This window comes from Silurus meridionalis, chromosome 14 (genome assembly GCF_014805685.1).
Source record: "Silurus meridionalis isolate SWU-2019-XX chromosome 14, ASM1480568v1, whole genome shotgun sequence".
Lineage (NCBI taxonomy): Eukaryota > Metazoa > Chordata > Actinopteri > Siluriformes > Siluridae > Silurus > Silurus meridionalis.
The window spans coordinates 23,986,446-23,999,991 of record NC_060897.1 but is presented as its reverse complement, the minus strand read 5'-3'; the positions used below and the strand labels follow the sequence as shown (position 1 = coordinate 23,999,991).

The 13,546-nt window shown below is 35.8% G+C and overlaps 1 gene segment (V, D, J or C); it reads left to right on the top strand.

Annotated features, from left to right (window-relative positions):
* Positions 1-12,616: 12,616 nt before the first annotated feature.
* Positions 12,617-13,388, top strand: LOC124397177. The segment is given in 2 exon segments: positions 12,617-12,879; positions 12,973-13,388. Coding segments are annotated over 2 exon segments (426 nt in total).
* The last annotated feature ends 158 nt before the right edge of the window (positions 13,389-13,546 follow it).

Genomic DNA, 13,546 nt, shown 5'->3' with positions numbered 1-13,546 from the left:
CACATAGATAAATATCATTAATTATTAATAATAACATAATTAAAGGTAAACTGAGCACATTTTTATCTCAAAAGTGTGTATCAAACTGGTAGCCCTTCACATTAGTCGGTACAAGAAGTAGCTCTCGGTGTCAAAAGGTTAGTGACCCCTGATTTATAATCTTGTTACTTTTGTCTCTACATGCACATATTCATTTAGTCATTGTGTCATTGTGATTTCACCCTTTTACATCGTATCTCTGTTGGTTTCTTTTATTCAGCTCCATCTCACAGATGTTCTGGGACAGCTCTTGGGGCGTTCTCCTCCGACAGTATCGTCAATTTCAGCTCTTCTCCTCACCACTGAGATTGCTCCATTTATTAAACATCTCTACTCCAGCTGTTCCAGAGAACCCCTGTCTGCCTCCTCGCATCGTGAAGAGTAGTTAAATCCTATGTGACCTCTGCGCTAGGTTTTCGCAGCATCATCAGCAGATAAGCAACCATGCATCAGACATCACTCTATTTATGTTATGAAAAAATCATAACAGCTACATTGATAAACCTCAGACTCAGTCACTGTGAACTGATTGTTGTTTTGCTGTTTCCTTCAGTAATGAACTCATTTTTACATTATTCAGTTCTTTCACATTATATACAGTGACTGAAATTGTGACATCTCTGTTATTTGTTTCAGATGTGAAAGATGTTAGAAAACAAAATAAAGTGAAGAAACATTTCTATAAATTTGTACATTATCATGCAGAAAGTTTGTTCACTTTTTCTTCACATATGACATGATGCAAATGTCCATGTATTTATGTGCAGCTGAGTTGAGTGGAGCAGAGTCTCATATCACCATGAAGATTCACTCTTATTCCTGCTGATCAGCTTCATGTGTGAGTTCTCAACTCAAACCTGATTCACTTCTGTATATCTGTATTAAAACAATGAACTCATATTTTGTTCAGCAGGAAAATGAAAGTCTTGAGTCGTTACAAACCTCAGTGAAGAAACCTGGAGAACACTGTTCTCCTGCAGAGGATCTGTTCTTAATTACCACATGCACTGGATCAGACAACAGGAGAACAAACCACTGTGTGGATGATCTATGATGCCATGGCACTGGTTATAGTAAATCATTTGAAAGAAGAACAGAAATCACCAGAGACAATTCCAGCATGGTGTATCTGAAACTCTTGGTGTGACAGCAGAAGACAGCTGTGTATTACACAGAACACAGTGCAGAAATATGAAAACACTGTACAAAAACATCAGTGGTGCAGTGATATTTCATCTGCTGAACATTTAAAGACATCTTGTTTAATATTAATGATTGTAATCACAATATTCAACTTACTTCCTCATGATACAAAAGAGACACATGAATGATTTTCAACAAGATTTCAATCAATTAAAAATGAACCCTGAATAAAACATTTGTCTGTTCTTTATAAAATATAATGTTCATTATGTACTTAATGTTAACATCCTGAATTCATCATGTCTACATCACATCCCAAAGATTTATTTAGCAATTTAAGATGTTTTCATTTTTATGAACACTTTATACATTTTATTCATTCACATTGAATATTGTTGAACATCTGCAGAACAAAATGAGTTCCTGTTATCATCTGATAGAAGCTGTAAACACTTGTTCATATTCTGGTTTGTCTCAATCTGTTAATTAGAAAATATCACATTTGTGTTCAGAAATAAAAATCAAAGTCCTCAGTACAGAATTTTCTGTGTCAGAAAGCTGATATAAAGAACTCCTTCATTAATGTTAAATATCTAATTACAGATCACTGAACAAAAGTTCATAAAAAGTTAATGAAAAATTTATAAGATGTGGATTGCATCAAATGCTGATAATGTCTTTATGCAATGTCAGTTCACTGAGTGACATTACCTCAATTTAGATCTTTGTCATTTTTTATGAAAACAAGGAATATAAAATCAGACAGAAGAAGATACACACATTTAGTATGTTTTTACTATCTGTATTGACTTGGTTATTCATGGATCCAGGAAGGATACGATATGAAATATTTTAAATAAACCAAGAAATTCTTTAAAAGCATGGTCAAACATTTTTTTTCTTTTTTCTAACTGACAATGGCTATCCTGACATTTTTAGTGGTTAACAAGGCTGAGGTCTCCTGACAAGTTTTTATGAAAATGTCGGAGAGGTTTTCTAAGAATTCTTGATGTGTATCTCAGGAGGTGTAAAACAAGTTCAATTTTCATGCTTGATTGCTATGAACTACGCAGCGTGGTAATAGCTTAAGCATAATTCATAAGGAAACAATAAAGACTCGCGGAGGTAATTACTTTTTTTTATTACATGCAAGGTATACAACGCTGTCCAGACAATGTTCCTCGAATGCAGCTGCTTACAGCAAGAACACTCGAATTTTGGAGTAACAAGTGAACACTTTAAAACGCTGTTCGGTTTTTGCTAAAGTAACGTCAGGTGTTATTCACCGTTGTACAATTGCTCGCGCGAAATGACCAAATCGCTCGGTGAAAAGGTGGTTAACTTCAGTGCCAATCGTCTACTCACAAAATCGAAAACTGGTTGACTCTGTTCCTCTACCCTTACGAAAAAATTTAGTAGCATTTCATGACGGTATGCTCATGACTCAAGTACGTCAAATAGCAAAACGTCCGATAAGTGATTCAAAAAGTCCATTGAAATTTTAAATGGGTGTATTGGTTGCCAGGCTGATCACAGGCGCCTGTAAATTTTTATCTTAGTAGCACCCCAAGTGTATATCCGTAGACTCAGAAGGTGAGTGCTGGTTGAGCCATACCGCAGAGACTCAAGAACTAGACTTTCTCCCGGTATCCATGATGCTTCATGTTACCAGATGTTCCCTGACTTCCGTTGAGACTGATCAACAAACTGCAAATTCCGTGATTATTGTCCTCAAGAGCTAAGCTCTTTGCCACGCAAATCTGCCTAATGGTCCCTATCGCTTTTTGGCCCTCAATTTCAATTTAATCTAAGGTTGATTACTTTCTAAAGCTCCGCTAGTAACTCCGCCAAGCTTCGGGTGGATTGGATAGCCGAAAAGACAATGGGGAACAGTCCATTCTGTCCTAAAAAGCCAATATGCCCTAATGAAAAGATTCTAAATGGTTTCACTTAAGAATCATACATGTTCCACAAAAGACATGACGTCATTCCTTATCGAAGTTATGCATCGAGGCGATCCGGGTCCCGAGGTAGTAGTTAGGAGTGTACGTAACCTGAAGCTAATATTTCCCGTGGGAGCGATCGTGTGTACCGTTTAGGCGAGGTACACCATGACCGCACAGTGATTCGAGGTCCAGCTACCCAACACAATGGCCATCGAGACCACGGGCTCATTATCTAGAGATTGGCTGAGCTCTAAGCCTGGTGCCATTTTCAGAGGTGGCATCGTGAAGACCTTACACACATGACGTGTTTATTTGGACTCGAACTTCAGCAAGGTTGCAAGCTGGGACCGCATTGTAAGTTCGTGCCAGACTATGCCAGAGCCCAAACCTCGCCTACCGAGTGGTGCTCCACCCGTGGATTCAGGGTCCAGGAAAAATTCCGAGAAGTGGATCTCGAAACGGATAATCACGAATGCACACTAATACATGGATCTAAAGGCACCTATCACTCGCTTCGGTCCGCTAGCGTGACCAGGGTCCAATGCAACACCTTAATTATCAGGTAAAATCGCTAAGCTGTACCGTATCACCTGTGACCATGTTCTAAGACATGTCCTGAAAACGGGACCTCACTGTTAATCAACAGCATTCTTTTAATACAGCACAAGTTTCAAGACATAGTACCCCTTCAAGAAACTGTTGCACAGGCTTTCCCTTGAAATCTACTATCTATCTATTCATCTATATCTAATATCTATTTATAATCTATGTTTTCATCTATCTATAAACAAACCATGTACTTAAAAAACATAGTAAAATATTACTCCATGAACAGTGCTTTTAAACATCTTGATAATCTTTCAAATGACTTAATTATCAAATGTTAATTATTATGTTATAATGTTTCTATTATAATTTTTTCACAAGTCTTGCTTAAACTCAATTTATTTAAAAGTCTCTGTTCTTTTGACACTCTTTAGAATGATATTAATTCAAACACTGATTGATTTCATTAAAATGTCAGCTTTTGCACATTTAGAGTGATTTTCTCTTATACATTCATCCTGCTTGTTGTTGAACAGATTAATCATAAATAAAATGGAACCTGATTTCAAATGTTTCATAAAAATGAATTTTGACTTAAATTGTTTATAAATTTTTTATTTTAGTAAAATAAATATAAATAAAATTAGATTGTTGGAATATGTGTTTCTGGATTTTGAAGGTTTAGATACAAAACATGCTGTAAGTTTTATCAGTGTTCAGCCATAACATTAAAGATCTTTTAACAAAATTTTGACAAACTCATGAACACAGTGTATAATCAAGAACAACTGATTTTGATTAGATTTGAGAAGAATCTATGATATGTATTTAATACATTTAAACAACAGAAATTTTGTATTTTCTCTCTGTGTATTAAATGACAGTAAAATCACATTACATAGAGTACTAAATTAATTAATTATAATTTAATTCATCTACACTTATATTGTATTGAGATGTTGCATCTATTAAATTGTGCATTCTGGATTCTCTTAATTCAGTTTGTTACTTTATACTTTGCTCCATGAAGATTTTATTTAGAGCAAGAACATTGTAACATTGTTTCAGACAGTGTGTACAAACTCAACCATCTCAATCTTCGCATTGCATTCTTTTATTTCGCTGATTGAATGCAACATCGTGACTAAATTCTGATTAGCTGTTGTTGTTTAACAATTAAAATAAAAACTCACATGAAATCAAAAATGTATGATATTGTTTAATTGTATACAAATATATTTATTAAATAATATTGTTTTTTTTAACTAAATATTTGTTTATTTTATTAATAAAAATATTTTTAATATTCATTGAATATTTGTCATAATCTAAAAAGGTTTACTTAATACTTATATTTGTTTGAGCAATCTGTGGATATGGATTTAACACATCCATAGTGGTCATGGACACTCCTATTCAAATAGAGTCGACTATAAACAGCATGTTCTTCTTCTAGTTTCAGTGAGCTCTGTGATAGATATCACTCCCATCCACTTTAAATCTGATTAAAGCACAACTCAGAGAAAGATGATTTTAGACATTGTATTTTATTTGGACTCATTTCATGTTTCAGACTTTTTCATATGATGATTACTAAAAATGAGCCATTCTGTCTTTATAAACATTATAACAACATAAATTTCTCTTTTCTTCTCAGATTGTTATGGACAGTCCCTGACCTCCTCTGCTGTGGTGAAGAGACCTGGAGAGTCAGTCACTGTGTCCTGTACTGTCTCTGGATTCTCAATGAGCAGCCACTGGATGCACTGGATCCGTCAGAAACCAGGACGAGGTTTGGAGTGGATTGACACATTGATGGAGGCACTAGCACAGCATTTGCTCAGTCTCTTGGGCCAGTTCTCCATCACTAAAGACACCAATAAAACATGCTGTATCTAGAAGTGAAGAGTCTGAAAGCTGAAGACACGGCTGTTTATTACTGTGCACGAGACTCACACTGATACAACAGACTGCAGAGCTGTACAACAACTTACACAAGCACTTCCTCATGAGCTGTAAATATTCCTCAGCAGGAAACTGAACCACAGACATTTATTATAAACAAAAGGGTTTTATTTTCTCCTTCACATACAATTTTTTCACATTGTAAAATTACTGACATATAAAGCAGAGTTTTGGAAATGATTTGATCCTCAAGATGCACTGAGGCGATACATCAGTATGCTTTTAAATCTGATTGGTCAGAAGATAATCATTTATATCATTGGCAGCTCCAACTACAGTGCCATATATCAATAACAGGATTATAATAATGTACACATTCTGCATCATTTTCTCAATAGTTCAAACCACACAGTCAAACATCAATTACTTTTGCTTTATTTCAGTATCAGACCAAGCGACATCCTTTTACTTCCAGACAAAGATTTTGATATTACAGTACATAAATTAATAGAGAAATATTAAATATTTAAGTTATTAAAATGTTTTAAAACAATGCAAAAGAACCATTATTGTTTAACAATCAATATAATTTTTTGATGTGAACATCAAACTCTGAAACTTTTACTGAAGTCCCTGAGCTCCTCTACTTCTGTTGGATTTCACTGAGACACTTTTTGTGTTATTCAGTGATTATCAGTGATCAGAAATCTTCATGTAGTTCTGACAGTGACACACAGTGATGGACTAAAAGGACATGATATCTAATGAGTAAAGAGCAGTTATGGACTTGACAGCATGAAACACAGCTGAGTCTTACAGTAAGTGTTTTCTTCATGGTTATTCCTCTGTGAATCTTTTGACATCTCTAGTGGGCGTGTCATGAAAACCAAATCCTGCATTTGAACCATTTATATTGATACATTCAGCTCGACAACACAGCAGCAGTTTGTGTTCATTTCCAGCAACAGGAATTGTGTTCATTCTTTGAGATGGGACCAGGCAGAGTTTTGAGTTACTTTACTTTAGCAATGTTTATTCAATGTTAGTATTATTATTTATTTCATAGAGAAACATTCCATGATTTACTTTTTATCACACTTTAATTGTATTGTTGTATTTCAGATTCATGCAGTCAGACACTGATCGAGTCTGATTCAGTGATCATCAAACCTGATCAGTCTCATAAACTGACCTGCACAGCTTCTGGATTAGAGTTTAGTGGCCACTGGATGGTTTGGATCAGACAGGCACCTTCAAAAAGGAATAGGTTATATATGATAGTAGTAACATACCACCCAGTGCAGTCAACACATTGTGAACTTCATAATTAGGCACTTCTTGTTTGATTTCAGAAAATACAAAATTTCAACAAGTGAGCAGATTTATCAACTTCTGGAAAGCTCCAGATTCTCTGAAACAATTAATTGGGATTTTACCACTACTATGCTTTTCAAAATGCATGTCTATCTATTTTTTAACAATTAGCATATGCTGTAGCATCATTACCCACAGTGAGACACATCAACAACCTGTACAAAAACATTTCACACAGTGTACATTACTGTATAACACAATTTCAATCTGTCTCCACACTATCCTGTCCTCTACATCTGCCTTTTTCAAACCAACTATTTACATCTCTTCCTCAAAACATCCATAAACCTTCTCCTTGGCCTTTCCTTTCCTCCTGCCTGGTGGCTCCATCCTCAGCATTCTTCCACCTGTATACTTCCTCTGCACATGTCCAAACCATCTCAATCGATTTTTCTCTGCACAATTATTTATGACTGCATTCAACACCATGACACTCAGAACTTCATAATTAGGCAATTGTTTTGTTTGATTTTATAGAAAACACAAATTACAATTTAATATCATTTCCTTGATGTGAAACATTAAACGCTGAACCTTCTTTATTGAAGTCCCTGAGCTCCTCTACTTCTGCTGGATTTTATTGAGACACTTTTTGTGTTATTCAGTGATTATCAGTGATCAGAAATCTTCATGTAGTTCTGAGTGTTACAGTGACACACAGTGATGGACTAAAAGGACATGATATCTAATGAGTAAAGAGCAGTTATGGACGTGACAGCATGAAACACAGCTGGAGTCTTACAGTAAGTGTTTTTTCTCTTCATGGTTATTCCTCTGTGAATCTTTTGACATCTCTAGTGGGCGTGTCATGAAAACCAAATCCTGCATTTGAACCATTTATATTGATACATTCAGCTCAACAACACAGCAGCAGTTTGTGTTCATTTCCAGCAACAGGAATTGTGTTCATTCTTTGAGATGGGACCAGGCAGAGTTTTGAGTTACTTTACTTTAGCAATGTTCATTCAATGTTAGTCTTATTATTTATTTCATATAAACATTTTCATGATTTTTAATATTTTTAATATTTTTTCTCACACTTTAAATTGTATTGTTGTATTTCAGATTCATGCAGTCAGACACTGATCGAGTCTGATTCAGTGATCATTAAACCAGATCAGTCTCATACACTGACCTGCACAGCTTCTGGATTAGAGTTTAGTGGCCACTGGATGGTTTGGATCAGACAGGCACCTGGAAAAGGGCTGGAATTTGTAGCAGGTATATACGATAGTGGTAGCATACGTTACTCCAGTGCAGTTAAAGGCCGCTTCACCGTCTCCAGAGACAACAGTAATAGGCAGTTGTATCTCCAGATGAACAAAGTGAGGACAGAATACACTGCAGTGTATTACTGCGCCCGACACCGTGATACTTCTCCTTAAACATCAGTACAAAAACATGTGCTCTAGTCACATGACAAACTCACATTTTCACAAGCAGTGTATTCATGGAGCTTAAAGGATCAAACTGTCTATAAGTAACATTTATTATTTAATATATTATACATACTGTTTAATATTTATTATTGAATTCTTTGACTTTTCTCCATGCTAAAGTGTTTTTAATTAACTTTAACCAGTACAATTGTTAAAGTAACAACAATGAATTAAATTTTTTTTTTTACTTTGTTTACTTTATTTTGTACTTATAAAAGCGATTTTATCAAAACAAAATTATTTTTATCAAAATAATTCACAATAGGAGACGTTTGTGATCATTTTGACATCCAGTTTCCATGAACATGGATCACATCACACAGAGTAAAATACAAACTCCATCACAAAGACACCTTCACATGAAAATGTATACTTTTTTACTTTTTACTAGTTTTTATTGTGAGCAAGAACATTAACACTGTAATACCTCTAGAGGGCAGTGTTTACACACTCAACCATCTCAATCGATTTTTCTCTGCACAATTATTTATGACTGCATTCAACACCATGACACTCAGAACTTCATAATTAGGCAATTGTTTTGTTTGATTTTATAGAAAACACAAATTACAATTTTAACAAGTGAGAAGATTTATTGTTTAATGTAATAAATTTATACAAATTAATTATTCTACAACTTCTGGAAAGCTCCAGATTCTATGAAACCTAATTCATTTGGATTTTTACTATCACTACTATGCTTTCGTGCAAAATGCATGTCTATCTATTTCTTTTTTAACAATTTTAGCATATGCTGTAGCATCATTACCCACAGTGAGACACATCAACAACCTGTACAAAAACATTTCACACAGTGTACATTACTGTATAACACAATTTCAGGATCTGTCTCCACACTATCCTGTCCTCTACATCTGCCTTTTTTCAAACCAACTATTTACATCTCTTCCCTCAAAACATCCATAAACCTTCTCCTTGGCCTTTCCCTTTTCCTCCTGCCTGGTGGCTCCATCCTCAGCATTCTTCCACCTGTATACTTCCTCTGCACATGTCCAAACCATCTCAATCTACTGTCCCTCACCCTGTCTTCAAAATGTCCTACATGCGCTGTCCCTCTAATAAACGAATTTCTAATCCTGTCCATCGTCGTCACTCCCAACGAAAACCTCAACATCTTCAGCTCTGCTACCTCCAGCTCCACCTCCTGTCTTTTACTCAATGCAACTGTCTCTAAACCATAAAACATCGCAGGTCTCACCACAGTCCTATAAACTTTCCCTTTCACTCTTGCAGATAGTCTTCTATTCCATACTATTCCATTTTCAGTATTACACAGACACTTAAAAATTTTACTGAATATATTTCATAAAGAGGCTTGTGATCAATTAAAAAGCCACATTCCAAAGATTTTCCTCAGGATGTTGAATCCAAACTGTTTAAAGTAGATGTTAGGATCAGTAAAAGAAGCTCAGTCCAAACCACACATCAGCAAGTAGAGAAACAAAGAGTAAAAGCTTTTGTACTTATAGACAGCAAAAGATCATTTTTACTGAGGTACAACTCATGGAATTTGCTTATGACAGAACCAGGATATGAAACGTGACACATCTCTACACTGAACACAGATTCTGTGGAAAGTTTATGCAAATCTTCATCTCCTCTTATAATATTAACAGCGTGATTATCTACAGAGGAAGATCTTCTCATTACTCCTCCTTCAGCACAAACATGTTGTCTTCAGTTCCACTGCTTCTTCTGGCCATCATTCCATGTGAGTGTTTGGATTTTAGCTTTATTAGTTCATCTGATCCTTTCAGTTCAACATGTGAACCTTTTCTGTTTCTCTTTTCACAGATGTGTTCTGTGCTACTGAGCTCATCCAGCCAGACTCAGTGCTTCTAAAGCCAGAAGAGACTTTATCCATCACCTGTAGAGTGTCTGGAGCTTCTATCACTGATAGCAGCAACCACTATGGAACAGCTTGGATTTGACAACCTGCAGGAAAAAGTCTGGAATGGATTGGAATTATCTATTATGATGGGAACACAGATTACAGTGACAAACTGAAAGATAAGTTTAGCATCACCAGAGACACGTCTACTAACATAATAACAATTTGAGGACAGAACATGCAGACTGAATACACAGCTGTGTATTACTGCGCTCGAGACCCACAGTGAGACACATCACCAACATCCCTGTATTTTATTTTCCAGAAAAATCTAGATAAAATGTGTTTACTATATCAAAGCACACACAATACCAGTCCTGCACATTTGCAAACTCCCAACATGCTCCTTAATTTAAATTCAATAATAATTCTGCAGTGCAGTAAAATATCTGATTTCTTATAAGCATGAATATTTCTTTACTTGCATCCCACTCAATTGTTTGACAGAATGAAGAGGTCATGGTTAAGTGTTGATTGTTAATTTTTTCACTTGGATTATTGTGAAACCTCAAATAAAATGAATCTAAACACTGAACTATAAATGAAACAGTTTAGTTACAATTGGATTATTCTGAAATCTTAAATTAAATTAATCTGAACTGTAAATCAATCAGTGTATTCCACCAGTGAAGACATTATAGGAAGATAGGAGGCGCTGTTGTACTGTTGTACTTACTTCCTCATGATAGATAATGAGAGACACATGAATGATTTTTCCAAAAAATTTCAATCAATTAAAAATGAACCCTAAATATGGAATTAACGTATGGTCCTTACTGTTATTGGAAATCTCGTGACATTTCATGTGATGTGGACTTAATGCTACCATCCTGAATTCACCCGCATGTTCATCAGTAACATCACATCCCAAAGTGCTTTATTTTACAGCAGTTTGCTGATGTTTTTCTTTTTATGAACACTTTATACATTTTATTCATTCACAGTTGAATAATTGAACATCTGCAGAACAAGTGAGTTCCTGTTATCACTTCTGTCATAGAAGCTGTTAACAGTTGTTCACTCTCAAGTCTCTAGTTTGTTACAATCTCAAAGTTAAATAGAAAATATGGAGCAGTTTGCGTTTCTAAGAAATAAAAAATGAGAAAAAAGCTGATTTAAACTGGAGACTTCCATGATTGTTAAATGTCCCATTACAGAACACTGAACCAAATCTGCATGGAATGTGAATGAAAAATTTATAATATGTCGGATTGCATCAAATGTCCCCTAAGATAAGGAGTGTCTTTATGCAAATGTCCTTCCCTGTTATATATTTAAGCAACACAGACCAAGAGCTTTTATTGATTCTGCTTCAACACACACCATGATCTCTACATCACTACTGCTGCTGCTGCTGGCAGCCGTACACTGTAAGTGTTTCTACATTTAACATAAAATACAGTTTTGCTTTTTGCTTTTGCAACAATAAAATTACTTTTCTTTAACAGGTGGTCTCTGTGTTGAGCTGATCCAGACCAGATCCACAGTATTAACCCCTGGTCAGTCACTGACTCTGACCTGTAAAGTGTCTGGATATTCATTAACTGATAGCAGCTACTGTACAGCCTGGATACGACAACCTGCAGGAAAAACTCTGGAGTGGATCGGATACATATGTAGTAGTGGTGGCACTGCCTATAGTGAGAAACTGAAAAGCAGATTTCAGATTACCAGAGACACGTCCAGCAGCACAGTAACATTAACAGGACAGAACATGCAGACTGAAGACACAGCTGTGTATTACTGTGCTCGTTACCCCACAGTGAAACACTTCACCAGCATCCCTGTACAAAAACATCCTGTAAAGAAAACTGTTAATCAAAATCAGAAATACAACATTTTATGAGTATGGTGTGTGTTCTGTCATGTTACTTGCTGAACAGTGTGAAATGTGTGTGAACTGTATTCAAGCACCTGATGATCGATCACTCACTTTATTCATTACTTTAAAATCTCTGAAAGCCAGTGGAAAGCGACAGGGATACACAGTTAGTGCGCCATTAAGGAGAACTCAATTACCCAGAATTCTCCAGGTTTATTAAACTGGATTGGCTCCACCTGCCAGGCAGGATACTTAAGACCTGTATTGGATGCAGCCCTTTGTCATACCTTTGTAATTGGATGACTGGTATGGTATGTCTGAGCTCTGCCAGAGGTTAGAGGGAAAGTAATAATGGAATGGAAGATAAAATAATAAATAGTGAGGAAAGAAATACAAAAGAAAGTGGAAAGAGGAATGGACAAGAAAGAAATAAGCTGAAACAAAGATATGAGATACAATTGAAAAGTGCAAAACATTCACTCAAATCATTACGCAAACCTTCATCTTACCTTTATATAAGCCCTGTATGTACAGTTATTAATATGCAAGCTCATCTTTTTCACTCTGCAACTAAATCCACAGTGTTGTAACAGTGTTTATCTTTTCACTATGTTTTGGGAATCATTTGAACTTTTATTATTTAAGGCAACATTTTAAACTCTGTTAAACTTTGGAGAACAGAGAAGACCCCAGTACAAACACCACCCACCATGTTCTCTACATTTCTATTGCTCCTGCTGACAGCTGCTTCCTGTGAGTGTTTTATCCAATTCATTCATTTACTACAAGAACAATAAATGTGCTGTGTATATTGTGTGAGATATCACCATGTGTTTTCCTCCACAGATGTGCATGGTGAGGAACTGACTCAGCCTGCTTTCATGACAGTCCAGCCAGGACAGAGTCTCTCCATCAACTGCAAGGTCTCATATTCAGTTACGAGCTATTATACAGTTTGGATCCGACAACCTGCAGGAAAAACTCTGGAGTGGATTGGACGCATTTTTACCAATGGTGGTACAGATTACAGTGACAAACTGAAAAATAAGTTCAGCATCTCCAGAGACACGTCTACTAACACAATAACAATTCAAGGACAGAACATGCAGACTGAAGACACAGCTGTGTATTACTGCGCTCGAGACCCCACAGTGATACACATCACCAACATCCCTGTACAAAAACATCCTGTACAGAAAACTGTTTATCAGCAAAAGCAGAATAAGTGAACAGGACTTTTATTCTATAAGTGTAAAAACTAACTCATACCTTCCAGACTGTTGTTCCTTTATCAAAGACTAAACACCGTCATGAAAAATTAAACCTCCTATAAAATATTTGAGGGAGAAGTCAGATTCTGTGTTTAGCTTCCAATAAAACCATGTTCTCTACATTTCTCTCTACTGCTGTTAACAGCTGC